General features: G+C 26.3%; 6 protein-coding genes and 1 pseudogene across 6 annotated transcripts; 4 read left to right on the forward strand and 3 right to left on the reverse strand.

The window, feature by feature from the left end:
- Positions 1–406: 406 nt before the first annotated feature.
- Positions 407–8,042, forward strand: EHI_155160 (FKBP-rapamycin associated protein (FRAP), putative; the record flags this gene model as incomplete). The annotated part of the gene is made up of 2 exons (XM_645547.2): positions 407–468; positions 524–8,042. 2 exons carry the CDS (start codon positions 407–409, stop codon positions 8,040–8,042), a joined length of 7,581 nt encoding a protein of 2,526 aa, XP_650639.2.
- Positions 8,043–8,194: 152 nt separating this feature from the next.
- EHI_155170 (DNA mismatch repair protein PMS1, putative) lies at positions 8,195–10,825 on the forward strand (the record flags this gene model as incomplete). The annotated part of the gene is made up of 1 exon (XM_645545.1): positions 8,195–10,825. One exon carries the CDS (start codon positions 8,195–8,197, stop codon positions 10,823–10,825), a length of 2,631 nt encoding a protein of 876 aa, XP_650637.1.
- Positions 10,826–10,890: 65 nt separating this feature from the next.
- On the forward strand, positions 10,891–11,748 carry EHI_155180 (uncharacterized protein; the record flags this gene model as incomplete). Its single annotated transcript, XM_645544.1, has 1 exon — positions 10,891–11,748. The coding sequence occupies one exon, from the start codon at positions 10,891–10,893 to the stop codon at positions 11,746–11,748; it is 858 nt and encodes a 285-aa protein (XP_650636.1).
- A 142-nt stretch (positions 11,749–11,890) lies between these two features.
- EHI_155190 (ankyrin repeat protein, putative) lies at positions 11,891–14,017 on the reverse strand (the record flags this gene model as incomplete). Its single annotated transcript, XM_645543.2, has 1 exon — positions 11,891–14,017. One exon carries the CDS (start codon positions 14,015–14,017, stop codon positions 11,891–11,893), a length of 2,127 nt encoding a protein of 708 aa, XP_650635.2.
- A 172-nt stretch (positions 14,018–14,189) lies between these two features.
- On the reverse strand, positions 14,190–14,795 carry EHI_155200 (annotated as a pseudogene).
- A 230-nt stretch (positions 14,796–15,025) lies between these two features.
- Positions 15,026–17,545, forward strand: EHI_155210 (uncharacterized protein; the record flags this gene model as incomplete). The annotated part of the gene is made up of 1 exon (XM_645541.1): positions 15,026–17,545. One exon carries the CDS (start codon positions 15,026–15,028, stop codon positions 17,543–17,545), a length of 2,520 nt encoding a protein of 839 aa, XP_650633.1.
- A 77-nt stretch (positions 17,546–17,622) lies between these two features.
- On the reverse strand, positions 17,623–19,257 carry EHI_155220 (T-complex protein 1 subunit alpha, putative; the record flags this gene model as incomplete). Its single annotated transcript, XM_643278.1, has 1 exon — positions 17,623–19,257. One exon carries the CDS (start codon positions 19,255–19,257, stop codon positions 17,623–17,625), a length of 1,635 nt encoding a protein of 544 aa, XP_648370.1.
- Positions 19,258–19,284: the final 27 nt, after the last annotated feature.

Below are 19,284 nucleotides of genomic sequence, written 5' to 3' on the forward strand. Positions count from 1 at the left end.
CCATATCTTTATTATCACTTCATACCCAAATGAATAGTTATAATAACCATTTTATTTCATTTCTGTTTCATCTCCACATTCTTTAATGCACTTCTTTGCATTTATAATGTCTTTGTTTGTTCATCAACAATAACCCTTTTTCACTGTTTTTCCTTTCTTAGTTGTTCTTCTTTTAATTTTCATAGAATAAGACATAACGATTAACTTATCATAATAAGTGGTGTTGATGAGACATAAGAAGAGAATGACAATTGAAAAAGAAGAGAGAAGTTAAAGAGGGATTGAGACAGTGGGGAGAAGCACAAGAAATAAAAATATGAAAAGATGAAATGTGAAAAGAAGAAAAAGAGAAAAAAGAAAAAGAGAGAAAAAGAAAAAGAGTAAAAACTCCAAATAAAAATATTTCATGTCATCAACAGATTGGCAGGCAAAGTTAAATGGTTTTATTGATGATTTAATAGAGTGTAAGTTTGAAATTTTTATAGAAAAGAAAGAAGAAAAATAAAGTACTTAAGAAAGGTAGAACAAAAGAGCAAAGAGAATTAAAAGCTGAAGGATTAAAAAGTTTTTTCATGACGATGTCAAGTGAGTTTCATGGAGAAGCTGATTCTACATTTATTGAATTAATTAAATACTGTTTCAAAGAACGATTACAAAATAATACAATGACAGGAGAAGGACCTACAATAAAAGTACAAATGGGAATGTTAAGGGTAATTGACATTATATTAAAAAGTGATTTTGGGGAAATGTTCTGTAAAGAAGTATGTAAAGATGCATTAAATCAATTAATCAAAACAAAAGACAAAGAAGTTATGAAAAAAACAGCAAAATATATTGGAAAGATTATAAGATATAATCTTCATGATTATATTGAACAAGAATTAAAATATATTTCAGTTTCAGTTGGAAATAATCCAAAAAGTGGAATAGGAGCAATAAGTAACAGTAGTAATAATAGTAGTTATGAAGAATTGAGTGTGTTAGCAAAAGTCATGGTATTAAGGGAAATCATTGTTAATGCCCCATCAACATGTTATACATCGAAAAAAGATATAGTTTCAATTATTACCGAAGGGTTTAAAGAAAGGGATTATGAAACGAGAAAACAAGCGAATATTGCATTAGATGAATATTTAAAGAATGAAAAAGATAAAATACGATTTGAATATTTATATGCATCAGCATTGAATGAATTTAAAAGAGAAAATCTTACAGAAAGTAATGAAGAAACAAACCATGGAGTTGTATTAATGAGAATTACTATATTAAAAAATTTTAAAGAAAGTAGTGATAAAATTAATTATTATGAAGTACTTTCTGATTTATTATATTTAATACTGAATTGTAAATCACAAACGATAAGAAATAGTTCAATTCTTTCACTTAGTGATATGTGTAAAATTGATCCAGAAAAATTTAGTCCAAAAGAAGCACCAATAGGATTTACAAAAGAAGGGTTTATTTGTAAAAGTGAAAAAAGAAATAGTAGAATGATGGGAAGAAGAACAGGAGGAACAAGTAATTCTAAAGAATTAAAAATGTTTATAGGATTAAATGAAAATGATATGAAATTTATTTCGAATGAAATCCCATCATTTTATAATGTTATGAAAGCACTTTTAATATGTTTTAGAAATGGAATAGAAAAACCAAGTGTACTTAAAGTTATGGGAGATTTTTGTGAATATATTCCAAATCAAATTAAAAGATATTTTACAATAGAAGGATTAAATTTAATTAATAAAACGGAATTTGAATCAATCAAAAAATTAAAGAATGAAAAAGAAAGAAAAGATATGGTATATGGAATATTTTATTGTCTCAGTAAAATTATTAAATACTTAAAAGGAGAAGAAGAAAAAAATGGAGGAATTGAAAAAGGAATAGAAGAAACAAAAGAATCAAATAATAAATCAAATGAAATTTATACTATATTTTATAAAGTATATTCAGATATTCATGAATGTGGATTTAATCCATATCTTGTTGAATTACTCAAAACATTATTTGAATCATTTCCACAAACAAAAAAACAATATCAAGATATTTTAATTAAAATGATTCGATCAGTTTTATTTCCTGATCATACAAGACCAGTATCAGTAATTCCAATTATCCAATTTAATCCACATGAATTAACTATTTTAGCACTTCAAACACTATATTCATTTGAATTTGAAGAAGAAGTCTCACAAAATATTATTCCATTAATTAAAGAAACTATTCTTCAATTTATTGATAGTGAAGATATTGAAATAAGAAAAGAAGTAGCATGTTTAGGAAAAGTTCTTTTACCAAAGAATTGTAAAGAACAAGATATTCATAGATATGATATTGGACAAGTAGTACAAATCTTATTAACACATGGACTTAGTGATTTAGATAGTAGAATTAGATATTCTATTATGTCAAGTTTTGATGAAAGATTTGATTATTATTTATCACAAGCAATGAATATTCAAAAATTATTTATTGGAATGAATGATGAAAGCTTTAAAGTGAGAGAACAAGTTATTTGTGTTATTTGTAGATTAACGTCATATAATTATATGTATATTATACCATCATTTAGAAAAATTGTAATTCAACTTGTTTCACAATTAAGACATGGAGTAGAAATATTAAGTGTAGAAGAATCAACAATATTAATAGGAGATGTTATTAAAACAAGTGGGTCATTAATTTTACCATATAGTGAATCAATTATTGAAGTACTTATGCCTAAATTAACTGATGAACTTCTTGCAAATTCAACGTCATTAAAAAGAAATTTACTTATTGCAATAACTGAATTAATTAGTCTTGGAAATATTGAAGAAAAATATATACATCAAACCTTAGATGCTATAGTGTCTATTTTACATCAAAAAGGAACATCAAATCAAAAAACGGAATTAAGATTAACAGCATTAGAAAGTATTACTAAATTAGTTAGAAGTACAGAAGTTGCAATTGGATTATATCAACAATATCCAGAAATGGTAGAAATATTAATGGAAATAATGATTAATGAAAGATCACCCCAAATTAAAACAGCAATGGTTAGTGTTATTGGAGTATTAGGAGCATTAGATCCACTTCAATATAGACAACATACAAACACGGAAATAGTTGAAGTTGAAGTTGATGAAAGTGCTGAACTACAAATCCCTATGTTATCGAATCAGCCAGATGAATATTATGCATGGACAATTATTTCTACATTAACTAAATTATTAAAAGATAATACAATGATGTCAATTCATGTTTCATGTATTAATACAATAGGAAATACATTAAAAATGATGAATAAAAATCAACACCAATTATTTTATCCACTTGTATCATATATATTTTCAACATATGTTAATGTATTTAAAACATGTCCAACAAGTATAAGACCAGATGTTATTAAAGGAATAGGAACAATTTTGCCATTAGGAGATAAAACAATACGAGACACATATTTACCAAAATTAATAGGATTAATAAAAGAATATTGGGATGGAAATATACTTGGAGAAGCATGTGCATTTTGTCATGAAGCAGCATCAAGTATTAAAGATGAATTTAAACAATATCTTCCAACAATTATTCCAATATTACTTAGTGAATTAACGAAATTAAAATATAGTAAAAAAGAAGATGATAGTAAAGTAAAAGCACCAATGATACTCAAATGCTTTTTAACATTTGCAGAAAGATTAAATATAGATGATAGTTTATATATAATTATTCCAGTCTTTTTAGAACTACTTGGAGAACAAGTCAGTGTTGGATTAAGACAAAGTATAATGCAATATATTTTTAGATTTTTTACATGTGTTAATATCGGAGAATATGCAGGAAGAATTATATTTACGACTTCAAGACTTATTGGAAATGAAGAATTAAGTGATAGTGTAGTTATGGGATTATCAACGTTAGCAACGAAATTAGGAGCACAATACTTTGTATTTCATCCAGTTGTTAGAGCAGCAATTGGGGAACATCCATGTAAGTCGGGAATAGTATTAGAAGAAAGTATTGAAAAGATTAGAAAAAGTATTTCCATAAGTAGTAAAGGAGGAAATGGGGGAATAAATGGAGGAAGAGGAAGTGGAGAACAAACAAGAATAATAAGTGGAAGTGAAGGGAATGAAGAAATTAATAAAACGGAAGAGAAAAAGAAAGAAAATTACAGGAAAATTATGGCAGTATGGGATTCATGTACACAAAGATCAAAAAAAGAAGAATGGAGTGATTGGGTAGAAAAAATCTCATTAGTATTTTTAAAATCAAATCCATCAAGAATATTAAGTAGATGTGAAGATATTGCGAACAATAGTAATTCAACAGTTGCACGAGATTTATTTAATTGCACATTTTATTCAGTTTATATTGCACAAGACCAAAAACAAAGAAATGAATTAATTCAAAAAATGAAAATTGCATTAACACAACCAACAATTACACATGAAGCAGTATCATTAATATTAAATTTAGCAGAATTTCTTGAACATGAAGGACTTATTGAACCAATGATAGAATTTGGAGATAAAGCAAAAGCAATTGGAGCATATGCAAAAGCACTTCATTATAAAGAAATTGAATTTAAAGGACTTAAAAATAAAGAGAGTCAAGTAAGAAGAAATACACTTGGAGAAGAAGAAACTACGGAAGAACAAGCCATATTTGAAGAATTGATTGGACTTAATAATCAATTACAAAGACAAGATGCAGCAAGTGGGTTAATTCAAATGGCAGAAAAACAAAATCAAATGAAATTAAATTCCACATGGTATGCCAAATTAGGAATGTGGCATAAAGCATTAAATAAATTAGAAGAAGAAAGTAAAAAAGAAGAAGTTAAAATGACATGTTTATATGAAATGGGAGATTGGGAAGCATTAGATGAAGTAGCAAGTACATTTTGGGATGAAGAAAATAAAAAATGGAAATTAAATGAAAAAGAAATTAAAAAAATGGGAAGTATGGTTGCAGCGTCATCATTTTATTTAGATAAATGGGAAAGACTCAAAGCCATAATAGAAACACCAACATTTAAAAAAGTCGAAGGATTTGAAGGAACGATTTATAATATAATTATAAGTATTCATTTAATTGATGAAATAGATAAAAAACAAGGAATTGGAGAAAGTGAAAAAATTGAAATGAGAGAAAAAGAAATTGAAAAAGTAAAAAGAATTATTGAGAATAATCAAAAACAATTAGGAAATGAATTTAGTGTATTAGCAACTGAAGGATATGAAAGAATATATGGAGCATTGACAAAAGCTGAAATGATTACGGAATTAGAAGAAATTATAGAAATGAAAAAGAAAAAAAGTAGTATAAATAAAGAAATAGTAATGAAAGGATGGAATGAAAGACTAATGAAATCACATAAAGATATTAAAACATGGCAAAAAATATTAAAAATGAGAGAAATAATTAGTACAAAACATGAAAATATTAAAAGTTGGATTAGTTTTACAGGAATAATAGATAAAATGGGAGAAGAAGGACTTGCATTTAAAGCATTAAATAAAATAGCAGGACATAAAATAGAAGGTAAAATAGAAGCATTACCAAAAGATAATTTTGAAGTTGGAGTAAAATATTTAAAATTAATGTGGAAAGGTACAAAAGATATTAAAGAAAAAGAAAATATGTATCAATTGTTAGAAGAATATAAAGAAGTTATTAATAAAAATAGTGAAAATAAAGAAGTTAAATCACAAATTTATTCACAACTTGGAGAATGGAAATTAAATATTTCACAAAATAAAAAAGAATTTAATAAAGAAAATATAGAAATTATTTTAAAACATTATCAAGAAACAATTAAATTAAATAAAGACAATTATAAATATTGGCATAGATGGGCATTAATAAATTTTGAAGTAGTTAATTATTATGAAAATACAAAAAAGAAATCAAAAGATGAAATTAATATAATTAGAAGAAATATTAAAGAAATTGAAAATAATACCAAAGAAGAACATAACAAAGAAAAGAAAATTCAAATAGAAGAAGATAAAATAGAAGAAATAATTAAAAAAACAAGAAAAGATGAAAGAGAAATGGTTACATATATTGAAACCACAGTAAAAGCATTTGTTCAATCATTAATTTTAAGTAATAATAAACAAACATTACAAGATACATTAAGATTATTAACAATATTATTTAAATTTGGGAAATACTATGAAGTTGAACATGCAATATCAAGTGGAATTAATGAATTACCTATTGAAATATGGCTACATGTTGTTCCACAAATTATAGCAAGAATTCAATCAGAAGTAGGATCAGTTAGAAGAGTTACAAAAGAATTATTAACAATTATTGGGAAGGCACATCCACAAGCTATTGTTTATGCATTAACAGTAGCATCTAAATCACCAAATAAAGATAGAAAAGATGTTGCAATATCTATTATTGAAAAAATTAAGAAAGAAAGTGGACATCTTGTTCAACAAGCAATGTTAGTTAGTGAAGAACTTGTTGGAGCAGCAATAATTCCATATGAAATGTGGAAGGAAGCGATTGAATTAGCTTCAAAAGAATTTTATATTAATAAAAACTTTAAACAAATGATGGAAGTATTAAAACCATTAATGAAAAAGTTAGAAAAACCAAATACACCAAGAGATGAATCATTTAGACTAATTTATGGGAAAGAACTTAAAGAGGCATTTGAATATTGTTTAAGATATGAAAAAGAATATAAAGAAGGAGAAGAAATTCAATATATAGATGACTTAGCAATAGCATGGGAAATCTATTCAAGAATTTATAATAGACTAAATAATACAATTAATAAAATTAGTAGATTAGAATTATCATTAATTGCACCAAGACTATCTGAAGCACATGATCTTGACATTGCAGTTCCAGGAACATACAAAGCTAATTCAGGAATAATTACTATTAAATCAATATATCCTATCCTAGAAGTAATTCCATCAAAACAAAGACCAAGAAAATTAACTATAATAGGATCAAATGGAAAAGAATATCAATATGTTTTAAAAGGACATGAAGACTTAAGACAAGATGAAAGAGTAATGCAATTATTTGGATTAGTAAATGATTTATTAGCAAGTAATTCCGAAACATCAAAAATTCATTTGTTTATTCATTGTTATGATGTTATTCCATTAAGTCCAATGAGTGGACTTATTGGATGGGTGCCTCATAGTATTACAATTCATCAATTTGTAAAAGAATATAGAAATGGTAAAAATGTTCAAGTTGATACAGAAAAAATACTGTGTAATAGAATTGCACCAAGATATGATAATTTAACTACATTACAAAAACTAGAAGTATTTGAAAGGGTTTTAAAAGATACTAAAGAAAGAGAAATGGATTTAGCAAATGCAATGTGGTTAAAAAGTTGGACATCAGAAATTTGGCTTGAAAGAAGAACAAACTTTACAAGAAGTGTAGCATTAATGTCAATGGTTGGTTATATTCTTGGACTTGGTGATAGACATCCCCAAAATTTAATGTTACAAAAATTTACAGGTGATGTTGTTCATATTGATTTTGGGGATTGTTTTGAAGTGGCAATGAATAGAGAAAAATTCCCAGAAAAAATTCCATTTAGATTAACTAGAATGATTGTTAATGCTATGGAAGTTAGTGGGATTGAAGGAACGTTTAGAATGACATGTGAAAATGTAATGACAGTTCTTAGAGAAAATAAAGATAGTTTAATGGCTGTATTAGAGGCATTTGTTTATGACCCATTAATAGTTACTATTCTTGGAGGAAAAGACCGAACTGAACAAACACCTATTTTATCTCAAGATAATCAAACTACAGAAAAAGAAATTAAAGTTATAGAAAAACAAGATGAAAAAGAGTTATTTAGTGATAATGATGATATGACTGGTGCTTATAATACAAAAGCTGGTAATGTTACTCAAAGAGTTTTAGATAAATTAACAGGAAAAGATTTTGGAAATGAAGAATTAGATGTACATAACCAAGTAGACAAACTAATCCAACAAGCTATTTCACATGAAAATTTATGTCAATGTTATCAAGGATGGTATCCATATTGGTAAACAGAAAGAAAAATACATTACAACATTGTTTAATTTTTTAAAATAATATCTTCAATTTCTTATTTTAATAATATTTTTATTTTCATCAAAATTAAAATTAAAAAATAAAAGAAGTTCAAAAAATAAGAAGAAATTTGGATTTTCGTCACAGAATGACTACAATTCATATTATGGATGAAGAAATAATTCAAAAACTAAGTTCAGGATGTGTTGTTATTGATTGTGAAAGTGTTATTAAAGAATTAATTGAAAATTCAATAGATTCAGGAGCTACAATAATTAATGTAAAATTAAATAATTATGGACTTGATAGTCTTATTGTAGAAGACAATGGGAGTGGAATTAATGAAGAAAACATGGAATTATTAGGAAAAAGACATTGTACATCAAAAATTAATAATATAGAAGAACTTACCAAAGTTAGTACATATGGATTTAGAGGAGAAGCATTATATTGTATATCAAATATGGGAGAAGTTGAAATAATTAGTAGTGATGGAAAAGAAGTTGGAAATTCAATTCAATTAACAACAAGAATTAAAAAGAGAGTTACAAGAAAACAAGGAACAACAATTATAGTTAAAAAGTTGTTTATGAATAATAAAATAAGAAGAGAAGAATTTATGAGAAACAAAAATAAAGAATTAACTAAAATAATTACTTTAATTCAAAACTATGCATTAATGTTAACTGATATTAAAATGATTCTTACTCATCAATTTAAAAAAACAAATATTATTTTACTTCAAAGTAATGGTAAATCATTAAAAGAAAATTTATATAATTTTTTTAAAGGAGATGCAAAAGATGTTACTATTCCTATTGAATTTGAAGAACAAGGAATTAAAATTTCTGGAATTGTATCTAACTTTACAGACAAAGGAAGAACTAATAGTGATAGAATCTTTTTATTTGTAAATAAAAGACCAATTGAACATAAAAAATTACAACAAATCATTACACAACAATGGAGGTCATTAGGTGTTTCATTTAAAAGAAAATATCCTACAGTAATTTTAAATATTTCAGTTGCTGAATATGATCCTAATGTATCTCCTGATAAAAGAAAAGTATTTTTTCTTGATGAAGACAATGTTATTACATTGATGGAAAAATGTATTAGTTCAGTTTGGTCAACTGAATTGTTAGAACAAAGTATCCCAACTATTAATAATGAAGCTTCTCAGTGTGCTTCAAGTGTTATTGAAAATACTTCCCCAACTAAAACATTTAATCTTTCTTTCTTGCCTCAATCAACCCAAAATTTAATAAAAGAACGAAGACAAAAAACAACAACACACGACATTCTTGGAACAGACATTAACAATGAAATTATTGAAGAAAAAGAAAAACCTCTAGTAACTATTCACAAACTTAAAAATGAAAACGAAAGTTTAGAAGAAGAAACTCCAACTTCTTCTATTATCAACACAAATGTTTTACAACAAACAAAAACTATACAAAATGATATAAATGAAAACCAGAATGAAGTCTCTGACATTGAAAAGAAAGAAGATGAGTGGGATGATATTTTGAAAGATGAAAGTTCATTAGAAAGCTCACTACAAAAAATCAGAAACTTCTCATCTAAGTCAAAAGAAAGAAAAAGTGAAGAAGAAGTAGATGAAAGAAAAGCTATATTAAAGAATGAAGAAGATGATTATAAAAAGATTAAAGAAAAAGGAATGAGTGAAGAGGAATATGAAGCAGAGAAAAAAGAAATCAAAGAAATTGAAGAAAAGAAGAAAAACATTATTAGACAAAGAACAGAAGGAAGAATGAATAAAATTAATAATACTGTTGTAGTTTCAGAACAAGTTAATGAAGAGATGGAAGAAGAGAATGATTTAAAAAAACAAATAAAAGATGATAAAGAAATAATCAGCACAAGAAATGGGAAAAGAAAATCAGATAAAAAAGAAATAAAAGAAAGGACAGAAATGCATTATAAAGAATCTTCATCAATTTCAGAAGAATTTAATGAGAAAAATGAAGAAGAAAATGAAGAAAAAAATAAAGAAGAAAATATAAAGATTAATATAGCTAGTAACAAATTGGTTATTGAAGCGATTGAATTAAAAGCACTAGTAGAACATATGATTTTATGTCATAAAGATTATCCAATATGTCAACCAGAAAGAACAGAAGAAGACATATTAAAAATCCCACGGAAAATGAAAAAGACAACTCTTGAAGAAATTGAAATTATTGGACAATTCAATAAAGGATTTATAATTGGGAAATTAGGATATGACTTGTATATTATTGATCAACATGCAGCAGATGAGATTTATAATTATGAGACATTATTGAAGAAAGACAAATTAAGTGTTCAAACATTAATTAGTCCATTACAAGTATCAATGAGTTCGGATGATGAAATATTTGTTCAAGAAAATATAGGACTTTTTCCACAATTTGGGTTTGAAGTAACATTTAGAGAAGATAAAGAAGCAACACAACGAGTATTTCTTACTAAAGTTTACCATAGAGGAAAGAATTTCTTTGGAGCAAATGAATTTAGTGAATTAGTTCAACAATTAAAAGGATGTAGAAATGACATGAAAGTCATTATTAAAAAGAAACATAAAATCTTTGCTACGGAAGCATGTAGAATGAGTATTATGATTGGAGATTCATTAGGAAGAGAAGAAATGAAAAAAATAATAAGTCGTCTTGTTGGATTAAATAAGCCATGGCACTGTCCACATGGAAGACAAACCATTCGACATTTATGGGACTTAAGAAGATCATATAATGAAATTGCAAAAGAAACAAAGTAACAATTTTGTAGAATAATTTTTTAATGTTTTAAAGACAAAAAGAAAACTAAAAAAGAAATAAGAAAATGCCAGTTGTTCAGATCAACAACTTAACTAATAATGGTATTATTACAGTTAATGGAAGTTATTATGTTCAAGATAAAAGTATAGAAAAAGAAGGGAAAAAAGAAAGAAAAAAAGAAGAAGAATCAGAAGAAGAACTTGGAGATAAAGCATTAATGGAAATTTTGAAACAAACAGTTATTGGAAAAGAAGAATATGAAGATAATATTGTAACAGAAGTAGATTCATTAAACAAAAGAATTGATGAATTTAATAATAATATTGCAGTTTATGATGATTTAATTAGAGAAGAAGAATTAAGACGTACATGTGGAACTGGTATTGATGAAGGATGGATTAGTACATTACAAGAATGGATAGGAAGTAAAACATGTAAATTAATTTATGATTCAAATGAAGGGTTTACAGGAGATATATTATGGGCAATATTAAGAATAGTAAATTCAGTTGCATTTATTATTGAAACAACTGAAGGAGATGTATTTGGATCATATCATAGTGTTATTCCAACAAAACAACATTATCCTGTAATAACAGATAATGCACATTTTTTATTTAGTTTTAGAAATAAAATAAATACAGGACATATTAAATTTAATGTTCTTTCTACAAATAATAAATTACTTGACATTTATAAAGGTTCTAAGTCATGGGTTTTTGGAATAGAAAAAGGATTTTGGATTCATTCTAAACAAAATAAATCATATATTCCATCTACATGTGCAAATGGTGAACTTACACAAGGATATGAAGATCCAACAGGATTAGGTGGAATTATATTTACTGGAGGTGTTTATCCAGCAAGATTTACAACAAAAAGAGTGATTGGACTTGATTTTTTAATAGAAGAAAAACAATAAATTTTTAGAGTTCTTGTATTTTCAATTTATTTTAATTTTAAACCTTTAATTAATTTTTAAATGTAATATTATTTTTAATATCAAACTATGATGAAATTATATTTGATTATTTATAAAAAGAAAAATTAATTAAATTTAATTGTTAAACATCTTGTGCAACTACTCCACCTCTAGTTTTTCTTGGTTTTCTATCAGGCTTTGTTGGTTGTTGTTGTAAAGCTAATAATGCAGCTGGATTAATATCAGTTGATTTTTGACTAATTTTCTTTTGTTCATTTGTTTCTTTAAATGCTACTGATGCCGACCTATTCTTTCTATCAACTCCTTTTTTTACCATCTTTTTATTTGCCATTACACTATTAATTTTATCTTGTTCTTCTTTACTTAATGGAATGATTGTTCCTTTAGCAAGTGGGAACATTCCATATCTACCATTAATTCCACCAACAGCCCATCCTTTTTTATGTTCCCAATATACTTCAACTATTTCATTACTTTTTAGTCTTAATAATTCTTCTTCTTCTGGCATAAAATCACTAACCATTCTTACTTTTTTAATTGCCGTAAATTTAGTTTCTCCTGAAATTAATTCATAACAATGAATATATCCTCTATTAATTGCTGACTGTTGTGCACTTAACTTTCTAATATCTATTTGTGTTTTATCACATCCATGTTCTATTAATTTTTTGACTGAAACTGCATCATTCATTACTACAGCAACATGTAATGGTGTTCTTCCACATCCATCTCTTGCATTTAATGTTTCTGGTGCTGCTGCAATAATATCATCAATAAGATGAACCATTCCATAAACACAACAATAATGAAGTGGTGTTAATTTATTTTTATCTCCAACAAATAATCCTGTTTTACAACTTCTTCCTATTTGTCTGACTAATGATAAATGTCCACCTAATACCGCATAATGAAATGGTGTTCTTCCACTTTTTGTTACTTCTGTCATACTAAGTCCAAATACTTCTAAATTTTCTACTATATTTTTATATCCACAAAGACATGCTATATGTAATGGTGTTTCTCCAATACTATTTGCCTTTTTAATGATTTCAGGTGCAATTCCTCTTATCCATTTTAATATTTCAATTTGATTATTTTGAACTGCATAATGAACTGCTGTATTTCCACTATTATCACAATCTCCAATTACTGATGGATCATCTTTAAATAATACTTCTGCCATTTTCTTTTGTCCATATCCACATGCTAATAAAAATGGCGTTGTTCCTGACATTGATTTAACATATAAATCACTTCCCATATCTCTTAAATATTTAAATGATTCAATTGCTCCACATGCAACAGCTATCATTAATGGTGTTAATCCATTTGAATTCTTTTTAACTAATAAACTTTTTCCTCCTGTAACAAAGAAAAAGTCTAAGATTTTTTTATCATTTGATTTAACACTATGATGAAATGGAAAATTCCCATTTGTATCCATTTTACTTAATGCATTTGGAAATTTATTATATATTTTTTGTATTAATTCTATATCACATCCAACTGCAGCTGCATAATGAAGTGCTAATTGTCCATAATTATCTGGAATATTTCCTGTTGATACTTCTAATAATATTTCTACACTTTCTTTATGTTTATTTCTAATCCCAAGAAGAAGTGGACTTTGTCCCATACAATTCTCTACCATTGGTGATGCTCCTTTCTTTAATAACCATGCAACAGTTTTATCTGACCCATTCATTGCTGCAAAATGAAGTGGTGTACTACAACTTGGATTGACTGTATTTTCTATCATATCATCAACATAACATAATTCATCAATAATATTTAATATTTCTTCATCATTACAATACCCTGCATAATGAAGTACTGTATATCCTGAATTATCAGTTGAACTTAAATTTTGGAATGGATTTGTTAATGACTTAATTATTACTTTTGCTACTTCTGCTTTTCCTGATCTTAATGCTACAAGAACTGCTGTTTGTCCATATTTATTAACTAATGATTTCGATGCATTATGTTTAATTAATTCTTTTGCTGCTTCTACATTTCCTGTTTGTGCAGCAATCATAAGTGCAGTATTTCCAAAATCATCTTGATAATTAACATTAATTTGATAATCAACAATTAAACTTTCTATAAACTCTACTTTATTATATAAGACTGAAACATGTAATGGTGTAACATCTTCATTACTTTCAACTTCTTTATTAGGTAAGAATTTCATTTGATATTGTGTAGGACATAATCCAATTTCAAATGGTGAACCTAAGCTTTCCATATTAACTAGAACTTGTATTTCTTTCTTCCTTTTTTTGTTATTTTTTTTTAACTTTTTTTAACTTTTTATTTCCTTATTTATGAAAAAAGAAAAAAAAACTTTATAATTTAATTTAAATGTTGTTTAATTTCTTATTTTTATATTATTAATTAATTCTTTTCTTTTTCTTATTTCAGTTTATTGAAACTATCGTTAATGATGGATATCTTCGTATTTCTTTAAAACAACTAGCATCAATAGGTCCTTCACTTAAAATAACTCCATTCTCACTTTCATAAAATTTTATTCCTTTTTTCATTGCTTTTTCAATATCAATATAAATTACTACATTACATGTACTTCTCATTCCACTTTGTTCTTCTTTTAGGTCTTTTGGAAGTCCTTGTGCCATATGAATATGAAGTCTTCCCATTTTTTGTAATCCATTTTTGATTATTGAATTAAGATGTTTCATATATGTTCCATGAATTACAACTGGATATAATGTCGCATCTCTTATCTCTTTCATTGCTACTTCAACTTTCATTGAATGTCCTTGATTCGCTCTAATTCTCTTTTCTTCTCATTCCCCTTGAATTGAGTATCTTTTCTTTTGGTCTTTTGCCACAATATTTATTATTTCTTCTTCACTAACTCCTTTCATTTGTCTATTATTTAATAAATCTTTAATTAATACCCATCCATCATTTGTAATTGGAATTCTTTCTTTAATTGCTCCATGTCGAAGAATATACGATAGTCTTTTACTTATTTCTACATCACTTTGGTATTTGTTCATTACTAATAGAAATAATTTAAAGTTCAAAATGAAGTTTAATGACTCATAAATTCTTAAAAGAAAACTATGAATTAGATAATTAAGATGGTTTGTCCATTTTATTTCAATTTAATAGAAAAATATCTCATCATTAGGGAAAAAAGAATCATAACAAACAAAAAAGACGCCAAGGTCAAAAGATAGAAAATATCACTACGTCTATTGATATTGACACATATTTAAATTGTATTATGATTGATCCAGAAATTCTTTCTATTACAACATCTCCTCATCCACAAGAAATTAAAATTTCAATATTTAATTATTCAGATAATGACTTTAAAGTGTCATTCTCAAATAAAGACATTGGACTTGAATGTAACAATGAAATTGTACAAAATGATAAAACCACTATAATACAAAAACAAGTTACTTGTCCATCTATTCCAAATGAACATATTATTTTACCAATTATAGTAACATTTGTTTCAGTTACTAATAAACAATTAGAGTTTCATAAAACATTTAAAATAGAAATAAAAGAAGGAGAAGAAATGAAAGAAATGAAAGAAATAAAAGAAATAAAAGAAATAAAAGAAATAACAAACAGTACTATAGACAAAGAAAATAACCAAAATGAAAAGAATGTTAATATTTGTATTAAAAATGAAGAAATTAACGTCATTGGAAAAGAAACACCAACAAAAATAGAAGTTGATAATCAAGAAGATATTCCTATTAGAATTGAAATAGAAGAAGACAAAAATCAAATATTTACATTTAAAACAAAAAAAGAAGTTATTCAAGAAAAAACAAAAAGAATAATGAAGGAAAGTTTTATTTTATTCAAGAAATATAGTGAAGGACCATTTGATGTAACATTTAAAATTATTAAAGAAAGTACGGGAGAATGTATTGGACGTAAGAAAGTTTGTTTTGAAAGTATAGTAATTTATCCAGAAGAAGAAATAAAAAAAGAAAATGGAGAAAATAAGAAAGAAAAAGGAAAGATTGAAGACTTCCAAATAACTGTTATGAATTGTTCTAAGAATAAAAGAGAATATGAAGTAATGATTTTTATTGGGAATTATAGTGGAGAAAAGGTTTTGGTTAAATATAAAGAGAAAGAACATATTAAAGGAATAAATATTAAAGGAAGTTTTAAACAAGAAATGGGAAGTGGAGAAGAAAGTTATATGATATTTGGAGTAACAACAAATAAAAAAGAAAGAAACACTGAAATAGGATTTTTATTTGAACTTGAAACAAAGAAAATAATAGAAGAAAGAGAAGTTAAATGTCAAATTCATAAAGAAGAAGATAAAAAAGAAGAAATAGAATTTCCTAAACTAAGTAATACAGAAAGAAAAGAAACACAGAAAGAAGAAAACAAAGAAAATAAGAAAACAGACTCAACTCTTTTGATGAAAAAACAAAAGAAAAAACTTGAAAGTGAAAGTTATTTAAAAGAATGCAATTGGTATAATCTTAGAAAAGATTTAAATAAAGAAGAAGAAATAATATGGATAATTACAATGATAGAACATATTAAAGAATATGAAGGAATTGATATTAATATATTTAATATGATAATTAATGAAAATATGGAATTTAGAATGAAACAAATAAAAAGAAATGAAAGAAAACTAGAAGAACGAATTGACCAAATGACATCTTTCTTTCTGAAACAAGAAACAGAATCAAAAATAAAAGAAGAAGAAGAGGTATTTGCAATAGGAACAACATTATTATGTGGATTAATTGGACAAATACCAAATATTCCATATTGGATATGGGATGAACATTTAGAAAAAAATGAAGAACCAATTAAATTAGATGAATTAACCATTGACCAAAAGTACCAAAAACTTGGAGAGTTATGTGTTCAATGTTGGAGAGGGACAGTAAACTATAATGAAATTAAATTAAAACTAAAGGAATATACAGATTCAATAGAAGTTAATGAAATTATTGAAGGAATTAAAAAGAAAGCAAAAGAATATCAAGAAAAAGAAATAAAACGAAGAGAAGAAGCACAAATTATACTTGAAGAATTTAACAGAAAATACCCAATGACTACCATAAACACAGATAATAAACCAGTCACAATAATAAAAAAGTTTGAACAACCAATTCAAACAGTTCAGAAACAAACTATTCCACTTGTTTTACAAAAATATGAAAGGCAAGAATTCCCACCATTTAAAGAGGGAGATAGAATACCATCTAGAAGTCAGGAATTAAAGAAAATTGTTGAAGAAACAAAAGACTTTATATTAAAAGAATGTCATGCAAAGGATATTAAACAAGTTAGATTTTATAACAGAAAATTAAATAAGCCAAGTCAACCACCATTTTACCAAAATCAATCTAATATATTAATTGTATTCAAAATAGATACTAGTGTATTTGGATTATATATTAATGATAAAACACAAATAAACAAATCAACATTTATATTAACAAAAGACAATTATAAAATAATGTCAATTCAAAACCAATATAATACACAACCATTTGTATTTACAATGATTAAAGCTGAAAATAAACTACAATTTTTTGGAAAATCACATGAAAATGTAATGGAATTAAATAACATTTTCTTAATTACAAAAAAAGACTATAAAATGATAATTTATGAAAAAACACTTAATCAAAGAATGACGTGTGGTCTTCATAACCCATCAGAATATATTAGTCTAAACAAAAATCCTATTTCATCAACAAAAAAATTAGTTGATGAAATAATCTATTATGATTTAATAATTTAATAATTAAATTTTATTATTACTATATTAATTGTTTTATAAAAAGAAAAATTGAAATTAATTTTTGAAAAATAATCAACTTAGTAATCTTGTCCTTGTTTTGGTTGTGGAGTTGGATTTAATTTAATTAAATCATCAATTCTTAAAATTGTAATAGCCGCTTCTGTAGCAAATTTAATACACTTCACTTTACTTACTGAAGGTTCAACTACTCCTGCTTCAAGATTATTTCGTATCTCTCCTTTTATTAAATCTAATCCATCATAACATGGTTTATCTATTTTTTGTGCTCCATAATGTCTCTTTCTCATTTGTGAAAGTAATTCACTTGCATCTTTAGCTGCATTTTGTGCAAGTACTTTTGGAATTACACAAAGTGCATCTGCAAATGCTTGAACAGCTAATTGTTCTCTTCCTTCTAATGTCGTAGCATATTCATTTAAATGAACTGATAATGCAACATCTGTAGCTCCTCCTCCAACTATTACTGTATTACTTTCAAGTACTCTTCTTAATACACATAATGCATCATGAAGTGATCTTGACATTTCATCTAACATTGTTGCATTTGCCCCTCGAAGAAGTACTGTAGCTGATCCTCCATCTGAACATCCTCTAAGAACAATAAGTTCATTATCTCCTACTTTTTCTTGTTTAAATGTGTCACATTCTCCTAAATTACTCTTATCAAATTCTTCTATTCCTTCTAAATTAACTAATGTTGAAATTACTTTTGCTCCTGTAGCTTTTCCAATTCTATGTAAATCTCTACTTGATACTCTTTTTGCAACTGCAATTCCTTTCTCTACAAAATATTGTGTACATAATTCATCAAGTCCTCCTGATATAAAAACTACATTTGCTCCTGATTCTATAATCATTTGAACTCTTCTTATTACTATTTTCATTTCTTCTTCTTTAAATTTATCAATTTCTTCTGGATTATTTGTCACTATTTGAATTCCTTGTCTCATCTTTTCTTTCATTAAATCAATTTCAAGAACAGCAACTTTACATCCTTTAATTTCTTTTGGCATCTCTTCACTTGCAATAACACAATTGACTGCACATCCATCAATAAGAACTGACTCTTTACTTGATTTCCCATATGCCTTTAATACTGTAACTCCACTTACTGGATATTTAGCTTTCCCTTTTTCATTTCTTTTAACTTTCTTTATTGTATCTACTGCTAATTTACTAAAAAATTCTCCTTCTTCTCCTCCAATTACTTTTGATGATATACATGTTGCTGCAGCTTCTTCAAGAACTTTCCTATCAAGTTCATTTGTATGAACAACAATTTTTCTAATGAATTTAACTGCTTCTTGCATTGCAAGTCTAAACCCTTGAATTACTGTTGATGGATGAATTTTTTGTTTTATTAATTCATTCCCATATTTTAATAATTCTGCTGCAAGAATAACAACTGTAGTAGTTCCATCTCCTACTTCTTTATCTTGTAAATCTGCAAGTTCTACTAATACTTTTGCTGCTGGATGTTCAACTTCTAATAATTTTAATATTGTTGCTCCATCATTTGTAATTGTAACATCTCCAATATCATCTACAAGCATTTTATCAAGTCCAACTGGTCCAAACGATGTTTTAACAACATTTGCAATTGCAACCGCTGCCATAACATTTTGTGTTCTAACATCTGCTCCACTTTCCCTTTCCCCATTCAATGGAAGGTCTGTTCTTGCGTATGCCATTCTTCTCTATTTATACTTTCTAGTTCA

Source organism: Entamoeba histolytica, genomic scaffold (assembly GCF_000208925.1).
Source record: "Entamoeba histolytica HM-1:IMSS scf_1104750518611 genomic scaffold, whole genome shotgun sequence".
Taxonomy (NCBI): domain Eukaryota; phylum Evosea; order Mastigamoebida; family Endamoebidae; genus Entamoeba; species Entamoeba histolytica.